The sequence below is a fragment of the Lampetra fluviatilis genome, chromosome 35, assembly GCF_964198595.1.
Source record: "Lampetra fluviatilis chromosome 35, kcLamFluv1.1, whole genome shotgun sequence".
NCBI lineage: Eukaryota > Metazoa > Chordata > Hyperoartia > Petromyzontiformes > Petromyzontidae > Lampetra > Lampetra fluviatilis.
The window spans coordinates 4,703,804-4,728,440 of record NC_136309.1 but is presented as its reverse complement, the minus strand read 5'-3'; the positions used below and the strand labels follow the sequence as shown (position 1 = coordinate 4,728,440).

Sequence of the window (24,637 nt, the reverse complement as noted above, 5' to 3'; positions counted from 1 at the left end):
ATATTCAAATAAACAATATTATAACTAGACAGTACTGCACCTCGAAAAATCATAACACTCGGCGCCCGAAACGTCACCTATTTATCGTTATTTTCCTTTTAAGGACAGTTTTTAAATCTCCCTACGATTGCGTTTAGTAAAAAAAAGAAATTGGTGATTTAAAGCTTTCGTGACTGCAGGGATTCATATTCTTGGTTCTTTCGGTAAAGTCACGTAGAAGGGAAATAATAAAAATATAAATATAAAACAAAACAAAAATTACATTTTTTATATTTATATTATTTTATTAAAACAATAAAAAATGTTTTTTATATTTATATTATTGTATTAAAACAATAAAGCATTTTACATTTTTTTTATATTTATTTCATTTCATTATTTCCCTTCTACGTGACTTTACCGAAAGAACCAAGAATATAAAGAAATTGTTGTTATTTTTCCACGCGGTGTTGGGGCTGGCCGGGTCGTGCCGGGCCGGGGGAATCCCCTCTCACCGCCCACGAGGGAACCCCCGGAAGTGCGTCACTCGGCACGTCCGTTACAACCGGAAACAGCTGACTGCCCGGGCACAGGCGCAGGACCACGTGAAACGCAGTTGGGGAAGTCGCCGTCTCTTCCCTCTCTGGCAACTCCACGTTCGCATGGCGAGCAACGAGTTTCTCTCGTGACTCGTGCAGAGGTTTGGCGCGTGGCCACACGTCAGGACGTTCGTCGACTACGCCCGGCTTGGTGAGGGCCGAGACGCGCAGACGGTGAGGGTTGTGTTTGGGGGGTGGGGTGTTTAGTTTGTTATCCGCACCTCCGATGAGCACGCTGGGCTACGTACGGTGCGAAAGAAGTTGAACGCACATATTTTTTTACGCCTCTAGCTAACTTGCAAGCCACACACTCGCGCTAACCTCCAACCCAAACAACTCTTAACTCTTATACCCCTCTTGATTTGAAGCTTTCGTAAAGTCACGTAGGTAGAAAAATTAAACAAAACAAAAAATTATCTATCACGACGTTTCGATCGCAACACAAGCGGTCGTCCTCAGGTAGGAAAAAAAAATAATAATCCAGCAGCGTCCCTGCTGAACCAGCGAGAGAGCTGTTACAACAACAAGAACAAGAGGTTATTTACGTGGCGATGGGCAATCACACCCCTGCCAGACACACACTCCGAGCCCTCTCTTGATTCCGAACGACTCGCCACTGATGTTCGCGCTCGGCAATCCGACTCGAAGTCGCCGGGCTCACATCGCAGTCGGCAAACCGCTGCTCCTCCACCGGCTCCAGATCATAGCGAGCGAGCGAGCTTGTTTCGATCTTGGCGCCTGGGGTTTGTTTTGACCATACTTCACCACGCTGGGTCAGTGCAGGTTGGCGAGGGCGGAGAGCGGGGTTGGGGGGAGGGGAACGGCGATGGCGTGCGGTGGCTACAGGCCCCTTCGTACGGACGGTGATGTCCACTGGGATGAACAGAGAGGGATGTTTAAATTGGCCTCCGTACGGGCGGTGATACCCGCTAGGATTATGAGCCTCACCTTTACATATGAATAAAAAGTGTGCTGTACTTGGCCCTTCCCCCCTCTCCAACCATTATATAAACGGAGTGGTAGCTCCTGAAATCTCTCATTTACTTGATACAGCTGTCGTGGCTGTGACGGTTCCACCTGAAGACGGAAGCTTGTGTTGCCTCCGAAACGTCGTGAATTTTATTTTATTTTACTTTTATTAATTTTAATGTTTTACCTACGTGACTTTACCGAAGACACCTAAGAATATGAATCCTTGCAGTCACGAAAGCTTCAAATCTAGAATTAAGGGATGTTTAAATTGACCTTCGTACGGACGATGATGCCCGCTGGGATGAGCAGAGAGGGACGTGGAAATCGGCCTTCGCACGGGCGGTGATACCCGCTGGGATTATGAAGAGAGGGATGTTGAAATTTGGGGAGGTGGGTGGGTGGGTAGGAGGAGCGGCGCTATGGAAACGGCGTGGTTCGCGACGAGTCGTGGCGCGGCGTTGACGCGGGCGAGGGGGGCAGCAGCAGCAGCGAGCGAGTTAAACGACTCTGGGCTCTCCGCCACGGCGTGTGAACACCGCGACCTCAGGAGGTAAACGAGATATTTGGGGGGGCGATTCGACGACATCGAACCAAGTGGGGGGCACCCCAGCCATGGTAACGCCGTACAGAGGTCGAGTGTCAGAGGTCGCAATCGGGTACCCGATACCCGTACCCTACCCGATACCCGGCTACCCGTACCAGGCTGGGTACGGGTACCCGTTTGCGACCCTGGTGCGGCCGGGTACGGGTAGGCCGTGAGTCACTGGTGAGTAACCGTTTGTCACTCATTTCGGATAGGGTACGGGTAGGGAACGGGTACGGGTAGCCGTTTGCGACCCTGGTGCGGCCGGGTACGGGTACGGGTAGGTCGTGAGTCACTGGTGAGTAACCGTTTGTCAATCATTTCGGGTAGGGTACGGGTAGGGAACGGGTACCCGTACCCGGCCGGGTACGAGTACGGGTACCCATTTGCGACCCTGGTGCGGCCGGGTACGGATACGGGTAAGGAATCAAAACCCGTTTGCGACCTCTGTCGAGTGTACGGTGCCCGCAGTGTTCCTCCGACCAACGTGGCCAAGTGCGGTCGAACGACAGCCCACGTGACTCGGAACGGCGTGGGGGAGGCCCTCATAGAGCAGTGATTCGACACGAGGGCTGTACACCTCGTTAGGATTGTAACAGTGTACCGCAACCTTGCCTGGGGTTTTTCCTATCTCGTTGGCATTGTTTTTTTTTCGATTTGAAGCTTTCGTGACTGCAAGGATTCATATTCTTAGGTTTTTTCGGTAAAGTCACGTAGGTAAAAAAATTAAAATTAATGAAAGTAAAATAAAAAATCACAATTGATTTTTATTTAATTTTTATTTTATTTAATCCAAATCACAAATGATTTTTATTTTATTTCTATTTTACTTTTATTAATTTTAATTTTTTACCTACGTGACTTTACCGAAAAAAACCTAAGAATATTGTTTTTTTTGTTTCGCAACGACATACCTGTCCACCCATATGGTTTACCCCGGATTCTTGTACAGGGAAATTTAATTTTCAGGTCCATACGGCATACGGCCGTTTTAATGCGGGCAAACAAATGATTTGTCAATTTGATTGTGTTTCTCTCCTTGTCATGGGACTTTGTAGGATGAACGTTGAGATGAATAAGGGCACGGGGTGACCAATAAGGTCTAAGTTGGTCTGTAATAAGGTAGGGCGCTGGTAAGGGATTGACGGGTATGCAATGATGTTGTTAGGGATGCACAGGTAGCAGCTACCTGGCGGGCGTGTGGGCGACGCAGCGGCGGTGGTGGTGGACAATCAGGCCGGGCGTCCAACAGAGAGGAGAGAGAGTGAGAGGAGAGAGTGAGGGGAGAGAGAGTGAGGGGAGAGTGAGGGGAGTGAAAGAGGAGAGAGAGAGGAGAGAGAAAAGAAAGTGAAAGAGGAGAGTGAGTGAGAGGAGAGAGACAGTAAGGGGAGAGAGAGTAAGGGGAGAGAGAGAGTGAGAGAGCGTGAGAGAGAGAGAGTAAGGGGAGTGAGAGAGTAAGGGGAGTGAAAGAGGAGAGTGAGTGAGAGGAGTGAGAGAGAGTGAGAGAGAGAGTAAGGGGAGTGAAAGAGGAGAGTGAGTGAGAGGAGAGAGAGAGAGTAAGGGGAGTGAAAGAGGAGAGTGACTGAGAGGAGAGAGAGAGAGTAAGGGGAGTGAGAGAGTAAGGGGAGTGAAAGAGGAGAGTGAGTGAGAGGAGAGAGAGTCAGAGAGTAAGGGGAGAGAGAGTGAGTGAGAGGAGAGGGAGAGACGTGAGCGACAACGACAACAACGACAACGGCGACGATGGACGCCCTGCGGCGCCTCTACGTGGCGCTGTGCACCGAGGGGCGCCAGGAGCCGCTAGACTGCGTGCTGAGGCAGATGCGGGAGGACGGTGCGAGCCAAGGCGGCGGCGGTGACTCGGACGGAGCTCGCCTCGACCTGGCCGGGCAAGGCGTCCCGGCCGACTCCTGCGCCGTGCTGGGACGAGTGCTCGCCGACGACTCCCTGTTCGCGGAGCTGTCGCTCGCCGACTGCATGCTCAGCGAGGAGGGTGGGTGCGGGCGACGCGGCGGGCTTTGCCCCTCTCATGTCATGGGTTCGTTCCCGATCCTGACGCCTGCTGTACATTTGGAGTTTGAGTGTCTCTCTCATCATCATCACGGTGGCTAGGAGATGTTAACTACCTCGCCTGGTATACAGGAGGTCGTGGGTTCGATCCCGACCCTGACGCCTGCTGCTGTATATTTGTAGTTTGCGTGTCTCTCTCATCATCATCATCACGGTGGCTCGAAGATGTTAACTACCTCGCTTGGTATACAGGAGGTCGTGGGTTCGATCCCGACCCTGACGCCTGCTGTATATTTGGATTTTGAGTGTCTCTCTCATCATCATCACGGTGGCTAGGAGATGTTAACTACCTCGCCTGGTATACAGGAGGTCGTGGGTTCGATCCCGACCCTGACGCCTGCTGCTGTATATTTGTAGTTTGCGTGTCTCTCTCATCATCATCATCACGGTGGCTCGAAGATGTTAACTACCTCGCTTGGTATACAGGAGGTCGTGGGTTCGATCCCGACCCTGACGCCTGCTGTATATTTGGATTTTGAGTGTCTCTCTCATCATCATCACGGTGGCTAGGAGATGTTAACTACCTCGCCTGGTATACAGGAGGTCGTGGGTTCGATCCCGACCCTGACGCCTGCTGTATATTTGGAGGGCTGCATGTCTCTCTCCATTTCCCCGTGGTCGCGTGGATTTTTCTCCGGGTCTTCCGGTTTTTCCCTCCACATTTAGAATCAACAACGTGCGTTTCGAGTGTTTGGCTGCTATAAATTCCCACGTGATGATAAGCCACTTCGTTGAGCTATCATTTGTGGCCAGGTCGCTTCTGGGAAAGAGCTACGCAACTCAGTGGACCTTGCCTGGTAAACATTGTTATAGTTTTGTATGTATGTTGAACTTCTTTCGCACCACCATTGGAACCTCATTTGCCAGTAAAAAAAATACGACAATCGTTTTTTTTACCCTTCTTTCTGGCAACAAAACTGATACCTTTTTTTACAAGGAGTCATGTTTGCATAGACCACAATACCTGCAGCCATAATGCAATTTTTTTACTGGCAAATGAGGTTCCAATGGTGTAAATGCTTACCCCGAGCTCTCATACTCTGATGGTGCATTGTCTTTGAGTTGGCGTCATCTGGTCCAACCCATGTGACACTAGGCTCTAAGGAAAGCTGTCTCGGGTGTGGACCAATCAACTTCAAGGACAGTGCATATATTATCAGAGTTGTGTTTTTTGTTTGCATTATGGCTGCAGGTATTGTGGTCTATGCAAACATGACTCCTTGTAAAAAAGGTGTCAGTTTTGTTGCCAGATAGAAGGGTAAAAAAAAAACAATTATCATATTCTTTTGCACCATACGTAGTTAGCCGTGCTCATCGGAGGTGCGGCGAAGGACAACAAACTAAACACCCTGGGCTACAGCGTCGCTCGATTACGGGACACCAGATTACCCATGTATCAATAGTTATATATTTTACGTGCAATTTTATTGAGGGACTGCGTGCTGTCTTGGTGTGGTCTGGGACTGTTTGCTATTTTTCTGCCTTGCCCAAGCTTGGGATTTGGTGTACTTATGAAATTTGAACTTACGTACTTTTTATTTATATTTTTTGCGATTTGCTTACCTTTCCTATACTTTTGCACTGCTATCGTTTTTGACATTGTTTGTTGCAACTTTATTACCCACCCCTACTGGACTTCTGTGAAAAAGAGCTTCATGTGTCATCGGATTTCTCCAAGATTAATACAGATTCTGATACGAATAATAATAATAGTGACACTGAGTTACTGCTTTATGCAGCAAAGCCACACGGAGTCCTCGGAGCCTCCTGAAGGTAAAAACGCACGCGGGTGCGTAACGAGGAATCATGAGCGGCCGTCGCGAGATGCCATCGATCGTGCGTTGATAGCGCCTCGCTGCTACTCGTGGATGGAAGGAACAATTGATCGATGGGCGGTGCGGTTCTTGCGTGCGTGCAGGAGCGGCGGCGTTGGTCCAGGGCCTCTGCTCCAACGTGAGGGTGCGAGTGCTGGACCTGAAGGTGACAGCCACTCTCATCTCGTTACCACCACCACCACCATCATCACCACCACCACCACCACCACCATCATCATCATCATCACCACCACCACCACCATCATCATCATCACCACCACCATCATCATCATCACCACCACCACCACCATCATCATCACCACCACCACCACCACCATCATCATCATCACCACCACCACCACCATCATCATCACCACCACCACCACCATCATCATCATCATCACCACCACCACCACCACCACCATCATCATCATCATCATCACCACCATCACCACCATCATCACCATCGTCATCAGTCCACTCGCGAAACCCGCTTCCAGGCTGACCCGTGTCTCGCGCGTGCCGCTGCGTCACACAGGGGAACAACCTCCGAGCCAGGGGAGCCGAGGCCTTGGCCAAGCTCCTGCGACAGAACGGCAGCATCCAGCGGTGAGGGATGCACACGAACGTCCGTCTGGAACGCTCTTGCTTCCAGCATTAGGAAGCCACCGCAGCTATGCACTTTTTAATCGAGATTCAAAACTAATTTCTTGACAACTGCTTTTGATTTTCGATTTAAAGCTTTCGTGACTGCAGGGATTCGTCTTCTTGGTTCTTTCGGTAAAGTCACGTAGAAGGGAAGTAATAAAATAATAATAATATAATATATTATGTTTTATTTTTATTATTTTATTACTTCCTTTCTACGTGACTTTACCGAAAGAACCAAGAAGATGAACTGCTTTTGATGTTTAGTTTGTTGTCCTTGCCCCGCACCTCTTGATTAGCACGGTTGGCTACGTAGGGTGCGAAAGAAGTTCACCCATGCTGTTGTAACGCGCGCGTTCGCACGCTCTCAGGCTGATCCTCGAGTGGAACTCGCTGGGCGTGTCAGACGCGAGCTTCTCGCTGCTCGCCGAGTCCCTCGGGGTCAACTCCTCGCTCGCGCAGCTCGACCTCCGCAACAACCAGATCGACGCTCGTGGCGCCGGCGACATCGCCACGGCCCTGCGGCGAAACGGGACCCTGCAGGAGCTCGGTGAGGCCCCGCCACCACTATCACAACCGTCACCAACACCACCGTCATCACCACCATCTCCACCATCGCCACTATCACCACCACCATCGCCACCATTGCCACTACCATTGTCACCACCACCATCGTCACCATCGCTCCCACCACCATCACCACCATAACTACCACCATCACCACCATCACCACCATCATCACCACCACCATCGCCACCACCATCGCCACCATCACCGCCATCATAGCCACCACCATCGTCACCATCGCCACTACCATCGCCACCATCGCTCCCACCACCATCGCCACCATCGCCACTACCACGTCACTACCATCGCCACTACCATCTTCACCACCACCATTGTCACCATCACTCCCACCACCATCGCCACTACCATCGCCACTACCATCGCCACCATCGCCACTACCATCGTCACCATCGTCACTACCATCGTCACCACCACCATCGTCACCATCGCTCCCACCACCATCACCACCACCATCGCCACCACCGCCGCCACCATGGCCCGACACACGGGTTTGTGTGTGTCGGCCGTGAACCCCCAGACCTGCGCTGGAACAACCTGGGGCTGCTGGGAGGCCGCGCGCTGCTCGAGGGCCTCCTGCAGAACCGCGCGCTCGTGCGGCTCGAAGCGGCCGGCAACAACATCCCCAGCGACGTCATCAAGGCCATGGGTACCGAGCGGCGCCACCGCCACTGCTGCCCCCTGCACCGATACTGCCGCTTGCACCGATACTGCCGCTTGCACCGATATTGCCGCTTGCACTGATACTGCCTCTTGCACTGATACTGCCCCTTGCAACGATACTGCCCCTTGCACCGATACTGCCCCCTGCACCGATACTGCCCCCTGCACCGATACTGCCCCTTGCACCGATACTGCCCCTTGCACCGATACTGCCCCTTGCACCGATGCTGCCGCTTGCACCGATACTGCCCCTTGCACCGATACTGCCCCTTGCACCGATGCTGCCGCTTGCACCGATACTGCCCCTTGCAACGATACTGCCCCTTGCACCGATACTGCCCCTTGCAACGATACTGCCCCTTGCAACGATACTGCCCCTTGCACCGATACTGCCCCTTGCAACGATACTGCCCCTTGCACCGATACTGCCCCCTGCATCGAGACTGCCCCTTGCACCGATACTGCCCCTTGCAACGATACTGCCCCCTGCACCGATACTGCCCCTTGCAACGATACTGCCCCCTGCACCGATACTGCCCCTTGCACCGATACTGCCCCTTGCAACGATACTGCCCCCTGCACCGATACTGCCCCTTGCAACGATACTGCCCCCTGCACCGATACTGCCCCTTGCAACGATACTGCCCCCTGCACCGATACTGCCCCCTGCACCGATACTGCCCCCTGCACCGATACTGCCCCTTGCACCGATACTGCCCCCTGCACCGATACTGCCCCTTGCAACGATACTGCCCCCTGCACCGATACTGCCCCTTGCACCGATACTGCCGCTTGCACCGATATTGCCGCTTGCACTGATACTGCCTCCTGCACCGATACTGCCCCTTGCACCAATACTGCCCCTTGCACTGATACTGCCTCCTGCACTGATACTGCCCCTTGCAACGATACTGCCCCTTGCACCGATACTGCCCCTTGCAACGATACTGCCCCTTGCACCGATACTGCCCCTTGCAACGATACTGCCCCTTGCACCGATACTGCCCCCTGCATCGAGACTGCCCCTTGCACCGATACTGCCCCTTGCAACGATACTGCCCCTTGCAACGATACTGCCCCCTGCACCGATACTGCCCCTTGCAACGATACTGCCCCCTGCACTGATACTGCCCCTTGCACCGATACTGCCCCTTGCACCACCACTTCCTACCTCAATTGCACCGTGGGCCATTCTCAATTTTCCATCCCTGTAGAAACAACGTTACCCAGCCTCGCTTGTTCCGTTGACCCCCCCCCCCCCCCCCGGTCAAGACCGCCGGTGCCCCTCACCCCCCCCGCCCTCGTGCTAAACCACATTGTAATGGTACCCTCCTGTCGTGTGCGATGACGTCGTGTGGCGGTGCAGAGCAGGCGGTGTGCCGCACGGCGGAGCGCAACGCCAGCGCGCGCGAGGCCCAGGGACGCACGCAGGTGCTGACGCGCGAGATCGGCCACCTGCAGCACGAGCACAAGAAGCAGGTGCTGCTCCGGCCTGCTGCCGCCGCTACTGTCCACGCTTGCTGATGATGTTGCTGATGCTGATGATGTTGCTGATGCTGATGATGTTGCTGATGCTGCCGCCGCTACTGTCCACGCTTGCTGATGATGTTGCTGATGCTGATGATGTTGCTGATGCTGCCGCCGCTACTGTCCACGCTTGCTGATGATGTTGCTGATGCTGATGATGTTGCTGATGCTGATGATGTTGCTGATGCTGCCGCCGCTACTGTCCACGCTTGCTGATGATGTTGCTGATGCTGATGATGTTGCTGATGCTGCCGCCGCTACTGTCCACGCTTGCTGATGATGTTGCTGATGCTGATGTTGTTGCTGCTGCTGCTGCCGCTACTGTCCACGCTTGCTGATGATGTTGCTGATGCCGATGTTGTTGTTGCTGCTGCTGCTGCCGCTACTGTCCACGCTTGCTGATGATGTTGCTGATGCCGCTACTGTCCACGCTTGCTGATGCTGATGCTGCTGCCGCTACTGTCCACGCTTGCTGATGATGCTGATGCTGCTGCCGCTACTGTCCACGCTTGCTGATATTGTTGCTGATGCTGCTGACACTACTGCTGCTCGTGTGACTGATGTTTGCCTGCCGCGCGAAATTTAAAATATTTAACAATTTTGTCGTATTGCTATCGCCATCGTAAGATCGAAATATCGAATGTCGGACCATTGTAACTCGGGGACTATCTGTATATATTTAAACGATTGTGAAATTAACTACATTCTTTTTTCAGTTCCTGGACCTGATGGACACCATTGAGAGGCAGAAGGAAGAGATGGCTCGTTCTAACAGGTGAGCGAGCGTGCAACTGTGTGCGTGTGATCGCTAACAGCACTGGCTCCGACACTCTTTTTAGGGCTATACGGGGGATCTTTGCCTTTGATCGAGACCCGCAGTGACACGTAACCAGTCTCGATCAGAGCCCCTCGGTGTAGTCGTGACCATCATCACCATCGTCAGCCACGACCAATCCACTGCTGGATGAGGTCTTCACCAAGCCTGGGCCATGTCTCACGGTCCTGGCGGCAGTCCTCTCTGCAGCGTTCCCTCCGCGTGCTGCGTCCTGCCCAACGCCGCTCACGCTGCCTGCCTGTTGGCATGGTGACCACGTGTCGAACCTGTGTGTTCACCTCCCTCGTGTGTTCATCTCTCTGTTCACCTCCCACGTGTTCATCTCTCTGTTCACCTCCCGAGTGTTCACCTCCCGTGTGTTCACCTGCCGTGTGTTCACCTCCCTCTTGTAACTCCACGCGTGTTCACCGCCGTAGCCTCTCCCCTGCGCTTCTTTGCGCACTTTTCAGCCTTCGTTTTTTTTCCGCGCAAAAAATCCACAAACGACAGGAGAACGTGGGTGGATTTGAGTGCAGCGCGTTTTGTGCGAGCCTGTTGATATCCCACGGAGCACGAGACACATAACCCGTGACCGCTCACAACTTTGCAATGGTTTGTTTCGGATAGAGCGCCCTGCCTTGCGCCCGTTGCGTCTATACGTGAGCGAGGTGACTTACACATCTCAAACGTTTAAACTCGGACTAAACTATTTTTTATTTTACCAGCTAAGGGCCACTGAGCTATCTAGCTCTTTTTAAGAAGCGACCTGGCCACGAATTATAGCTCAATGAAGTGACTTATCGCGTGGAAATTGATAGCAGCCAAATACTCTGAACGCACGTTGATTCTAAACGCGGAGGGAAAAACCGGAGGACCCTGATAAAAATCCACGCGACCACGGGGAGAAACACATATGTAGACTCCAAATATACAGGCGGCAGGGCTGGGATCGAACCCACGGCCTCCTGAATACCAGTAGAGATAGTTACCATCTCGCCCTCGCGGTTTGAAAGGGCACCCCCAGTGCCAGCTGCCCCTGTGCGGCAACAAGGTAACTTGGCACCTGGCCTGCAACCGGGCTGCACGGCTCGGCTTCTGCAGTGGAAAAGCAACCTTGAGTGTCCTGACCTGTGCCGGGCTGGCTCGGTTGCCCAGTGGAAATGAGGTTAAGGGAGAAGCGGTGAATATGTCTCGGTGATCCTCACCCCTCCCCCCATCATCTCCCGCGATCAGGACTTCCGTGTCTCGCCTCGGTCAGCTCCACAGCGCCTTGGACGAGAGAAAGTCCGCTGTCGACGCGCTTACGGCCAGGCGAGTGTGTATCGCTCTCCTACGCTCTCCTACGCTCTCTCTCCGTCTTCCTCTCCCTTTCCCTGTTTCGTGGACAGATCCCGACACTCCTGCCGAGATTACAACTTCTTTTGAAGACTTTTCCACTCCCAACTAAGATCGAGCACGTTATTGCATGAAGTCCGTCCGTCCTTCCGTTGGCCCGCCCACTCGCTTACTCACTTGCTCGCTCACTCACTTGCTCGCTCACTCACTTGCTCGCTCACTCACTTGCTCGCTCACTCACTTGCTCGCTCACTCACTTGCTCGCTCACTCACTTGCTCGCTCACTCACTTGCTCGCTCACTCACTCATTCACTCACTCACCCATCCGATCGCTCGCTCGCTTACCCGACCACCCACTCACTCGCTCGCTCACTTGTTCGCTCTCCTGCTTACCCACCCGCCCGATCGCTCACTTGCTGACTGGGCCGCCTGCTCGCTTGCCTGCTCACTTGTTCACTCCCTCGCTCAACCACCCACTTCGCTCGCTCGCTCACTCGCCCACCCGCCCGCTCGCTCACCACAGGCTGCAGACGTCGGAAGCCAACGCGAAGCTCGGGGAGCATCGTGTGCGCGAGCTCAGCGAGCTGCTGCGACGCACCGACGACGAGAGGGTGACGGCGAAGAAGACGTACGCGCACACGCTGGCGCGGGAACGCCAGGTGAGGGCAGCGCTGGCGAGGGCAGCGCTGGCGAGGGCAGTGCTGGTGAGGGCAGTGCTGGTGAGGGCAGCGCTGGTGAGGGCAGCGCTGGTGAGGGCAGCGCTGGTGAGGGCAGCGCTGGCGAGGGCAGCGCTGGTGAGGGCAGTGCTGGTGAGGGCAGTGCTGGTGAGGGCAGCGCTGGCGAGGGCGGCAACGGCCGTGGCACCGCTGCCGCCGAATCTGGTGCCGTCCATAAGCGGGGTGGGGGGGGGGCACAATGAGTCTCATCCAGATGATGCAGTATGAACAAATTCTAGATTTGAAGCTTTCGTGACTGCAAGGATTCATGCTCTTAGTTTTTTCGGTAAAGTAATACTTTTATTAATTTTAATTTCATTTTTTACCTACGTGACTTTACCGAAAAAACTAACAGTATAGTATGAACAAAGCTTGGTGTAAAGTTGCGTTGTTTGGGACGGACCCCACTGAAAACTGGGCACATTCATCAGAGCTCTGCTCAAAACACTCGGAAGCGAAGGGGGGGGGGAGGAAACATTTTGCGATGCGCTAAAGGTGCTTTCGGCCCCGCAGGAATGGAGCCACAGGGAAGGAAAGCTGCAAGCGGAGCTGAGCACAGCGCGGGAGAACAACATCGAGCTCCAGCACAAGGTGAGTGGCACACCGATCACCGGGCCCCAGAGCAACCCCCCCCCCAACCCCCAATAAACACAACAACAACATATTCTCCGAAACGTCGTGATTTTTATTTTATTTTTATTTTACTTTTATGAATTTTAATTTTTTACCTACGTGACTTTACCGAAAAAACCTAACAACAACATATTCTTAGGTTTTTTCGGTAAAGTCACGTAGGTGAAAAATTAAAATTCATAAAAGTAAAATAAAAATAAAATAAAAATCACGACGTTTCGGAGGCAACACAAGAATATGAATACTTGCAGTCACGAAAGCTTAAAATCTACAACAACAACAACCATGATGATAATTGTTTTTTTACCCTTCTATCTGGCAACAAAACTGACACCTTTTTTACAAGGAGTCATGTTTGCATAGACCACAATACCTGCAGTCATAATGCAAACAAAAAACATAACTCTGATAATCTAGTCCAACACCATGTGAGACTAGGCTCTAAGGGAAGCTGTCTCGGGTGTGGACCAATCAACTTCAAGGACAGTGCATACATTATCAGAGTTATGTTTTTTGTTTGCATTATGACTGCAGGTATTGTGGTCTATGCAAACATGACTCCTTGTAAAAAAGGTGTCAGTTTTGTTGCCAGATAGAAGGGTAAAAAAACAATGATCATATTTTTTACTGGCAAATGAGGTTCCAATGGTGTAAATGCTTACCCCGAGCTCTCATACTCTGATGGTGCATTGTCTTTGAGTTGTACGCCTTTTGGCGTCATCTGGTCCAACACCATGTGAGACTAGGCTCTAAGGAAAGCTGTCTCGGGTGTGGACCAATCAACTTCAAGGACAGTGCATACATTATCAGTTATGTTTTTTGTTTGCATTATGACTGCAGGTATTGTGGTCTATGCAAACATGACTCCTTGTAAAAAAAAGGTGTCAGTTTTGTTGCCAGATAAAAGGGTAAAAAAACAATTATCATATTTTTTACTGGCAAATGAGGTTCCAATGGAACAACCATGATGGTTCGTACCGATTGTCTCACACGTTCACAACAACGATCGTCTCGTAGCGCCATGCGTGAGGATGATCAAAGGAAACGGAAGAAGCAGCCGGGTGGTAGATTAAAGGTCAGAGAGCAATGGTAAACGATGAGAAGAAAGCTGCTCTGTCATAAAGACGTGTTTTTAGTCGAGACTTAAAGATAACAATATTCTCGGAAAGCCACACAACCGGGGAGCCACCAAAGTAAACCCCTGATCACCCGAAGGATGTACTCCACTCACTCCACTATTCCACCACTCTACCACTCCACTCACTACTCCACTCACTACTCCACTCCACTCACTCCACTCACTACACCACTCTACCACTCCACTCACTCCACCACACCACTCACCCCACTCACTCCACTCGCACCACTCACTCCATTCACTCACTCCACTCACTCCACTCACTCTACTACACTACTCCACTCACACCACTCACTCCACTCACACCACTCACTCCACTCACTCCACTCACTCCACTACTCGACCCTCGCACGCGGCTGGAGCCCTCCCCGCGTGGCCGTCTCCCTTTGCGCCGCAGGCAGCCGAGCTGGAGCGCAGGTGCCACGTGCAGCAGGAGCAGATCTTCCAGCTGAAGCAGGACCTGACTCACAGCGCTGCCGACCTGCGCCTCCGCGTCACGCAGGCCGAGGGTGAGCCACCGCACCCCGCTCCGCCTCCGCCCCACTGACCACCTGCGCCCGGGCAGGCGGCCGTGTGCATCGCGCCCGCGTCATTCAACCGAAACACAACGTTTCAACGTCTCTGCTGTTGAGGATTTAAGAGGAACACGTGATTGAATGTCATCGGTGGCCCAGGCTGAGACCATCGGGTTCACTCACATTTAAGAAGTACGCTTTAGATCACAGGCGGCTGCCCGGATTCGAACTCAGGGTTCCAACGTTTTCAAGCCTCCCCCTGCTGGGATTTAAGCGGAACACGTCATTGAATGTCATCGGTGGCCCAGGCTGAGACCACCGGGTTCACTCACATTTAAGAAGTACGCTTTAGATCACGGTTGGCTGCCCGGATTCGAACTCGGGGTTTCAGCTCGACGCTGACCCATGCCCACCGTCCACCTTGATGAGTGATGGTTTCGTGAGGCCAGTGAAGCGCGGCTGGTAAGCGATTTAGTTGCTTCGTCTGAGAGTTGGTGAATTGCAGATATACCCACTCTACCCACTCAAACAAAGGCAAAGATCCCCCGTATAGCCTTAACAGACTGTTGGGGCAAGTGCTGTTAGCAAGCATCTATAAAAGCCGGCACGGCACACGAGGGGATGGGTGGCCAGCACCACGCCCGACCGCCTTTGTCTCCCCAGTAGTGATGTTTCCACACCACACCAGGTAATCATTTGAGGCTGACTCGAACTAGGGGAGGCCCAACACCGGTTCAGATAATCGTCACCGGTGTTGGCCGTGAGCGGGAATTGAACTCTGGTCGCCGGGTTAGTAGCGCAGCGCTAACCGCTACACCACCCACTCGTCACCCACTCACTCACCCACCCACCGACTTCAAATAAATATTTGGGGCAGCGCAAGGTCACGTGGTCAACGGTTTGGAGTTTGTAGCGGCAGTCGCACACACAGAGAGAGAGGGGTCTTTGAATCTCCCCTTTGTGCGTCGGGTATCCACGTCACCCGTGGATTCCGTGGACCCGGCAGTGTTTAGTGGTTGTGGCCGACGGGCCGATGGGCCGTTGCCCGGGGAACGTAAACTGAGCGGCGTCGCGCCGCGTGTTACAGAGCGCGTCGAGGAGGAGAAGAAGCGATTCAAGCAGAGCCTTGAAGACGCCGAAAGCCTTCGTCAAAAAGAGGTGATGGCACAACGTTCTCTTTGCTTTTGCGTTCAAAAGAATGCAAATCACGTATCTTCCCGCGATTCTATCGGCCGTCGCTTAACGACACAGTGCCACGGACAGGTGTTCATTATGTGAGAGTCAGATTTTTTTTCTATTTGTACAGCACGGAAATTTAGCCAAATTGGGAAACCCGAGTTAGCAGTGATGGCTGTATTTTTCGATTTAAAGCTTTCGTGACTGCAGGGATTCATCTTCTTGGTTCTTTCGGTAAAGTCACGTAGAAGGGAAGTAATAAAATAATAAAAATAAAACATAATAAAAATAAAACATAATAAATATATTATTTTATTATGTTTTATTTTTATTACTTCTCTTCTACGTGACTTTACCGAAAGAACCAAGAAAGCGATGGCTGTGTTCTTTGGGCACACAACCTGTACGTACGTTGAACTACTTGAGCACCGTACGTGCTAATCGGAGGTGCGGGGAAATCGGAGGTGCGTTGGCAGTGGTGCACAAACGCAGTGAACAACAGCAACAACACTCAACACATTCGTCCGTAATACCGCGTGGGAACTTAAAAAGAAAAGTATACCATGGCCGACGTTTCGGGCAGTGGCCCTTCTTCACAGCACACGGGCCGCACTACCTCTCTGGCCTCTCTTCGTGCTGTTGTCGGTTTATGGACGAATGTGTCTGTATGTACGTCGCACCACACGTAGCCAACCGTGATAATCTGGAGGGGCGACCTAGCCCTGTTGCGGCTTCCCTGCTAGTCCTGTTGCAGCTTCCCTCCTAGCCCTGTTGCAGCTTCCCTCCTAGCCCTGTTGCAGCTTCCTTCCTAGCCCTGTTGCAGCTTCCCTCATAGCCCTGTTGCAGCTTCCCTCCTAGCCCTGTTGCAGCTTCCTTCCTAGCCCTGCTGCAGCTTCCCTCCTAGCCCTGTTGCAGCTTCCTTCCTAGCCCTGTTGCAGCTTCCCTCCTAGCCCTGTTGCAGCTTCCCTCCTAGTCCTGTTGCAGCTTCCCTCCTGTGGCGATCTGTGCCCCAACGTCACTACAGGCGTGTCACACGCCTGCAGTGACCGTGTCGTCCGTAGTGACCGTGTCGTGCGTAGTTAGGGTGCCGTCCGTCCTGTCCGTGTCGTCCGTAGCGACTGTCTCGTCCGTAGCGACCGTGTCGTCCCTAGTGACGACCGTGTCCTCCGTGCCGCCCGCGCGGCACGCACCCACCCTCGGCCCTCAGGTGGAGCACATGAGCCGCCACCTGTCCGAGTCGGAGCGGTGTCTGCAGGAGCGCGTCCAGAGGCTGGAGAACACCCGCTTGGCACTGGAGGAGGTCCGGGTCGTTCCGTGAGCGTTTGGGTTTCCGGCGGTGTCAGTTGAACGCGATCCGTTCCGACATCGGATTGCGTAATGCCATACAATGTCAAGTCTCGCGATGCGATATCAAATTTTATCGACGTAATCCGACACGCGATAACTTTTCACAGCGTTGTTATCGCAACATCAGTTTGCTATATCTCTGTAATTTTGCAGTTTGCCGTACTCCCAGCATGGATAAAGTTATTCTACTGAAGTTTTCTCAGCATGAAGCTGCCGTTACATGAACTACGATAATGCTGTCACTTAAACACCACGTCATCAATTCCTCCGGAAGTCGTTTGCAAAGCACCGATTGAATGGATAACAGCTATTGCGAACTGCTTTTGTTATTTCTATAAACATTGTCCGGGGAAAAAAAGATTGTGAAGTATTTTATACGAGCAACGATAATTGCCTGAAACAAAACGGACGATTCGCACGTGCCAGATATTTCGATTTGAAGCTTTCGTGACTGCAGGCATTCATCTTCTTGGTTCTTTCGGTAAAGTCACGTAGAAGGGAAATAATAAAATAATAAAAACAAACATAATAAAATACAATTCTCACGACGTTTCGGCCACAACGCAAGCAGGACGGCTATTGTATTTTATTATGTTTTATTTTTATTATTTCATTATTTCCCTTCTACGTGACTTTACCGAAAGAACCAAGAAGGTGCCAGATATTGTTATAAAGTACGACGTGTCGCAGCATCGACGCATTACAGCATCATTGCATCGACGCATTGCCGCATCGTAACATCGCCGCATCATAACATCGCCGCATCGTAAACATCGCCGCATCGTGGCGACCCTGCCTCTAACGCCGAGCGACCTCGTGGGTGTGCCGACGACGCAGGACCTGTGCCAGGCCCGGGCGGCGCTCGTGACGGAGCGAGCGCGGGCCGAGGAGGAGCTCGCGAAGGCGCGGAGCCAGGCGCGTCACGAGGAGGTGAGAGGAGAGCGCCGAGGTGTCGTGGGATCGCTCGGCGTAGGGGGGGGCGGGGGCCCGGCGTTGGCACCGCGAGCGGAGGACGCCGTTTCGCGAGGCCCTCTCCGCCGATGAACCTCCTCGGTTGTTCGTACAGGACTTGGAAGCGTCGCCCCATTGAAGCGTCGCTTTGGCGATGCATTGCTTGCGCAGACGGTCTGCTGCTTCTGCTCCGCTGGCCTGAACTACCTGGTGGGATTTTTCGATGTAAAGCTTTCGTGACTGCAGGGATTCATCTTCTTGGTTCTTTCGGTAACGTCACGTAGAATGGAAATAATAAAATAATAAACAGACCTGTTCTCCACCTGAGGACGGCTGCTTGCGTTGTGGCCGAAATGTCGTGAGAATTATATTATGATGTTTTATTTGTATTATTTTATTATTTCCATTCTACGTGACTTTACCGAAAGAACCAAGAAGATGAATGCCTGGTGGGAGGTGAGGGGGAGTTGGTGGTGGGGGGGGGGGGCGAGCTCGATTCTCTGCGTCGGTGTTCTGGCCCCCTTCTCGCGAATGATCTGCGGTGGAGTTCAAAAAGCTTGTGAGGCTGCGATGACGCAATAACAAATATGTTTATTTAGCCTCCACTCGGCAGCCGGCCGCGTCGCTGTCCTCTCTCCGCAGTCAGGCCAGCACTGCAGGTGGTGAGCGTGGCCCTGGCTTGCATTGCCTTGTGGGGCGGAGCTACGAGACAGGGGGGTGGGGCCATATGAAAGAGGAGTGGAGCTCCATGACAGGGAGCGGAGCTACAGGAAAGAGGGGTGATGTTACAGGAAAGAGCTGTGGAGTTACAGGGGGCGGGGCTACATGACGGGGGGCGGGGCTACATGACGGGGGGTGGAGCTACACGACGGGGCGGAGCTACATGACGGGGGGCGGAGCTACATGACGGGGGGCGGCGCTACATGACAGGGGGCGGGGTACATGACAGGGTGGGCAGGGCTAAACGGTGGAGGTTGATCATGCGAATAGATTCTCACGCCTGAGTGAACAACTCATCCAGGCTGTGCGACACACTCGCTTCTTCCTCTTCTTTCGTACGGCTGATGTAGAAGCAGAGCGACGACTACAATTTCACATTCAGGTGGTCAAGCGAGACAACCGCGTCAGGAGCAGCGGAGTCGTGTATCGCCGTGATGTCTCCTTCGTATTTGTGGATCGCCGTTGCGTCGTTACACGTTGTCACGGTCCGCTCTGGACAACCACAGTCGCACACTCGCCACACTCGGTGAACAACGTTGGAACCCCTTTGGTACCTCATTTTCCAGTAAAAAAAAATTATAATTGCTTTTTTACCCTTTTATCTGGCAACAAAACTGACACCTTTTTTTACAAGGAGTCATGTTTGCATAGACCACAATACCTGCAGTCATAATGCAAACAAAAAACACAACTCTGATAATGTGCGCCTTTTGGCGTCATCTGGTCCAACACCATGTGAGACTAGGCTCTAAGGGAAGCTGTCTCGGGTGTGGACCAATCAACTTCAAGGACAGTGCATACATTATCAGAGTTATGTTTTTTGTTTGTATTATGACTGCAGGTATTGTGGTCTATGCAAACACGACTCCTCGTAAAAAAGGTGTCAGTTTTGTTGCCAGATAAAAGGGTAAAAAAACAATTATCAACGTTGGAACCGTTACTGTGATGAAGCGCCGTCTCCCCTGGCTGACGTACGGACGGACGGACGCTTGTGCCGCGGTGACAGCGCCAGCGCACGTCCCAGCTGGAGGAGCGGTGCCGGCTGCTGGGCCTGGCTCGTGACGAGGCGGAAGCTCGCGCAGCCCAGCACGCTCAGGCGGCCGCCGACGCCGGCGCCAAGAACGCTCGGCTCCTGCTCGACGCGGAGGCGCTGAAGCGACGTGCCGAGGAGCTCAGCCATGTGAGGCTCGCGTGTCCGGTGACGGGGCGGGGGGGGGGGGCGCGGTATCTGGACTGCAATCGAAATTGCGCTCAATTTATAAATCGCGCGCAATTTATAAATCGCATGTGCGATTTCGGCACCGTGCAGTCACGTCGCAATTGTAACTTGCACTTCAAGTCTGAATTGCGCACCTCGAAGTAGTTGCTCATTTGTACGTGGGTTACACAAGGCACGGTGAATTGGTCATTTGCATCTACAGTACGTCACCACGGTAACTTGTGACTTCAATGTATTTTGCTAAAACTGTGGCGCCGGAGAGAGCCGAAAGGCGACCGGGTGGGTAGGAGGATTCACAACGGCCGTGTCGGAGACACTCACCTAGCCCTGCCTGCTGTGAGGCCTGGGTTTGAGCCCTGGGCCTGGGTTTTTATCTCTCTTCCCGTCTCACGAGGTTCACAATGGCCTGTAACCGAGCCGTTCGCCCGCCCGTGCGCAGACTTAAATCCGCGATGAGGCTGCATCGTTTCTGACCGCGAATGGGGGGGGGGGGACGGGTGGCGTCGTGCTCGGTTGTGCAGGAGCTGTCCGGGAAGCGGGAGGAGGTGGCGGGGGAGGTGCAACGCGTCCGGCTCGAGATGCAGGAGAAGATCGGACACCTGGAGGCGGAGAGGACGCACCAGGAGGGCCTGCGCGAGAAGATCGCCGCTCTGGAGCGACAGCTCAAAGGCAACGAAACGCTCGGCTCGTGGCGGTGCAACCGGTTCGGCGCGGGTCGGGCCGGGAAACTGGCGGCAGGGAATCTGAGGCGCACGTGCCGGATCTGGCCCCACAACTTCACGTCGTACAGCCCGCGGCCCAACGAGGCCGATCGCTTGTAAACAGCCCGCAAACGACGCTGACCCACCCGTCGCTGCGAGCATCCTCGCCGCACCCCTCGGTTACTCCGGGGGGGGGGGTGATTATTTTTTCCCAGTCAACAACGCGTGCCGCGTCGCGTTTCCAATCAATGTCTGCGTGCGCTCAGTTGCTTCTCAGTTTAACACGTAGGCTTTCGCGACCAATATTATTCATAATCAACGTTTTTGGGTTTAGATCGCGTTATTTATAAATGTGTCGTAACCCTCCACCACCCGACACGGCCAGTTGCTTCTCTCACCGCGGATGGGGGCCGCCCCCCTTGCGCGGTGACAGAAGCGGTGGAGGTGTGCGAGCGATATGGGTGGGTGGGGGAGGGCGCGTATTATGTTGCGGAACATCTTAACATCCGGAGGACACGGCAATAATAATAATAATGATTTCGATTTAAAGCTTTCGTGACTGCAGGGATTCATCTTCTTGGTTCTTTCGGTAAAGTCACGTAGGATGGAAATAATAAAATAATACAAATAAATATTATACATTAAAAAAGAATGTTTTATTTTTATTATTTTATTATTTCCATTCTACGTGACTTTACCGTAGAATGGAAATAATAAAATAATAAAAATAAATATTAAACATAATAAAATAAATGTTTTTTATTTTCTATTTTATCATTTCCATTCTGCGTGACTTTACCGAAAGAACCAAGAAGAATAATAATAACGACAACTGCGTCGCCTTCTCTCCCCCGCCCCGCCCCACCCAGGCCAGGCGAGCAGCCACAGGGAGAGCTTGCGGGACCGCGACTCTGAGATCGCGTCGCTGCGTGAGAGCGTGCGTGCTCGCGAGGCGGAGGCGACGCGCGCCAGGGAGGAGGAGGCCCAGCGGGCACGCGGGCTGCAGGCCGCCGTGCTCACCTACCTGCACGGCACGCCGGCGCTGTCGCCCCTCGCCGCCAGTGCTCACGCGCGCACCTGAGCGCACCTGTGCCAAATTTGCCGGGGGCGCCCGTGGCGAAAGGCGGTTGGCGTGGCAGCGTGTGGTTAGCATTGTGCCCTAGTGTCAGCGAATTCAGAATCATCGTAATCTTTGACTTAGGCCGGAGGAATCCGATGAGCTGTGGAGCTCTTTTTCACAGATGTACAGTGTGGGCAGGTGAGCAAGTTCCAACAGCAAACGATACAAAAAGAATGATGGGAATTAAATAGTTGACCACCCCCTCCCCTACCCCACTCCTATGTAATAATAATGATAATTACTTATTTATCCAGGTAAGCCACACCAAGTCGTACGACTCTTTTTGAGGAGGGTCCTGCATTGGGTGTTTATTGAAGACGTTTTCCGCCAATTATCTACGAGTTGTGTTTATACGCGGGGAGACTGGAGCGCCCGGAAAAAACCCATGCGAGGGGGCAACACTCGATCCCCGTGCAGATGGACAGACGGCGATAAAGTCCACCTGCTGTACTGCCTTCTCCTGGCATGCCAGGGTTCGGCAACCTCCTCGACGCCGCACGGGAAGGGAGTTTCACAAACTTTCGTGCGGCGATCCACCATCCTTCACTGCTGCCTCCTCCACAGTGCCTCTTCGTAGCCCAGCGCCTGCCCCCCCTTACTTCAGGCCCGTGGGTCTCTGTGCAGTTGCACCGCCTGCGCACTGGCCCCGCCCACTCTTACAGGCAGAGCCGTCCCCAGGGTACGGCGAATCGGGGCGACCTCCCCCACCCCGCACCTCGACATCACGGCGTCAAGACGTAGTACTACCGGCGTAGGGGCCCCGGGCCCCGCTACCCCCACTTCCCCTTAGACGGCCCTGCTTATGGGCATGGTTGTGTAGGCAGATGTAGCCAGGACCTGGTGGACGCTGGCAGGAGACCGCTATCGGAAATGGTCTGTGGGTGTTGCCAGGCCACGCGGCAATCGTTTCTTCTTTGGCAAACAGACCCACTGTTTGCTCGTTGTTTTTACGTCCTCTTATCAAATCACCATGGCGACGACCTCTTATCAAATCACCAGGGCGACCGGGTTCTGCGGTCTGGAAATTGAGTCACTGCATGAACTGGCGCACGACGCAATCTCAACTTCAATCAGCCGCCAAATTATTTCGGCTCAACCGAGTGCACACGAGGCGTTCCCGACTCCAGGGATGGATCTCGGGGCAAATTCCTGCCTGTTTTTGTTGCCCAGTCTAACCCCGACTATCACCAGCTTAATAAGTCGGGCTACCGAATGTATTGGCTTGGCCGACACGGTCCCGGTGGTGTCAGAACGTCATTTCTCAGTGTCCACTTGAAACATTTGCAAACATCTTGGTTTCGTTGCCGGTTTCTAAATGTTCTGGCCTCATGCTGAACGATGCGGGCAGAAGGCGGGGCTACCTTGTTAGTAGGCGTGGCTACCTGGGTAGTAGGTGGGGCCTACGAGCAGTAGGTAGGGCCAACATCTAAAAGAGTCTAATAGGCCGCTCAACTGTTGAAGGGGCTAGTGGTTGAGTGGGCGTGGTCATGATAAAGTGGGCGGGCCAGCTCACCACGAGTCCTGGTTGAACCTCTCAGACAAATTGTAGCCTCAGTTGATCAAATCGTGCCTCGGTCGTCTGCACTCAGCACTGCTGTGTAAATGGACAAGAGTTGGTCGATACCAGGGTAAATGAAATTGGGTTCGCTCGATTAAACATCTTGATCGATTTATCAAGATGTTGAATGAGATCGCTGTTGACCAGCATGGCTGAGTGAATGTGCCGGTGGTGATGTCACTCCTCCAATGCTTAAGTGTTATAATTAACTATCGATTACTCGTGGGCAGATTCACCCTGCTTGCAAAAAAAGGGCTTTACATGGGCATGCTGGGTTTGGAATCGGTCGCCGTTCCTCACTTGTTCGAGGGTTGGTGACTCAGCGGCCACGTGAACAGAAAGACGATGGCAAGTAGATACAGTATTCAAAGAAGCAATAAAAAAGCAGTTGGATGTTCTACACTGGTAAACAACACGTACACAACTAATACATCGCGCTCAACAACACGCAGTACCTTAAACCGAACACATCGCAGAACTATGCCAACACTAGAACCGGCGAGAATCCACGCATTCGCTAATTTTGTCGCCAAATTTACACGTGTTGCATTATCCGCGTTTACCATTTCTCAGGGCCCACCAACATTACCCCGGGGATACCTCTGGGGTTCGACTGCACTCACAAATAAAGCCACCAGCCTCTGCTTGGCAACGCAATAATGAGAAGTTTGTCTGTGCTGGGCCAGACCTTGCCATCACTGCGAGGGGGTTAAAGTTCACAAAAACATGGCCAATGGTGTTTTGCTGTCAACGCGGACAAGTTTTTTTTGTACGGATTTCAGTGGGTTTTTTATCTCCAGGATTGGGGGGCATGTAATTGTTTTTATTCGAGGACTTATTTTGTACATTGAATCAAAAGGTAATTGTCAAAAAAATTTATTTGGATGATATTTTTGTCTTAAATGTGTTTGAATGAATGGCTTGGTAAACAATGGTGATGAGTTTTGTTTTCCCTCTGACAAGAACATCTTTTTCAATTAAATTTAACGTTACTTTTCCAAAAAAATTATCGCAGCGTTTTATGAAATTGTGAGGAAGTGTTTGTCAAGATCCGATTAAACCTGCCAATTATTTCGAAACGGTAGAACAGGGACTAACAGAATTGACCCAATGTCCACATACTTAGATCTCCGTTAACGAAATAAGCTCAACACATTTGTCAACACTGTGGTGTTAAAGCGAAATAATGTGACGTTTCAGGCAATTGCCCCCATTCATAGGACCTACAATTATTTATTGACTTGTGTTGAGTTTTTG

The 24,637-nt window shown here is 52.5% G+C and overlaps 1 protein-coding gene across 3 annotated transcripts; it reads left to right on the top strand.

Annotated features, from left to right (window-relative positions):
* Positions 1–575: 575 nt before the first annotated feature.
* Positions 576–24,347, top strand: LRRC45 (leucine rich repeat containing 45). 3 transcript variants are annotated; one of them, XM_078872778.1, is made up of 19 exons: positions 576–752; positions 3,302–3,529; positions 3,678–4,123; positions 6,119–6,180; positions 6,553–6,623; positions 7,034–7,212; positions 7,768–7,896; positions 9,277–9,389; positions 10,154–10,212; positions 11,485–11,562; positions 12,110–12,245; positions 12,816–12,893; positions 14,471–14,582; positions 15,676–15,746; positions 16,972–17,064; positions 17,949–18,041; positions 19,789–19,962; positions 20,523–20,670; positions 21,572–24,347. In XM_078872778.1, exons 3-19 carry the CDS (start codon positions 3,874–3,876, stop codon positions 21,781–21,783), a joined length of 2,058 nt encoding a protein of 685 aa, XP_078728904.1. In that variant the 5' UTR covers positions 576–752; positions 3,302–3,529; positions 3,678–3,873; the 3' UTR covers positions 21,784–24,347. The 3 variants fall into 3 exon arrangements, with proteins under 3 accessions (XP_078728904.1, XP_078728903.1, XP_078728905.1); XM_078872777.1 differs by having other exon boundaries at positions 3,192–3,529; XM_078872779.1 differs by lacking the exon at positions 11,485–11,562 and having other exon boundaries at positions 3,192–3,529.
* The last annotated feature ends 290 nt before the right edge of the window (positions 24,348–24,637 follow it).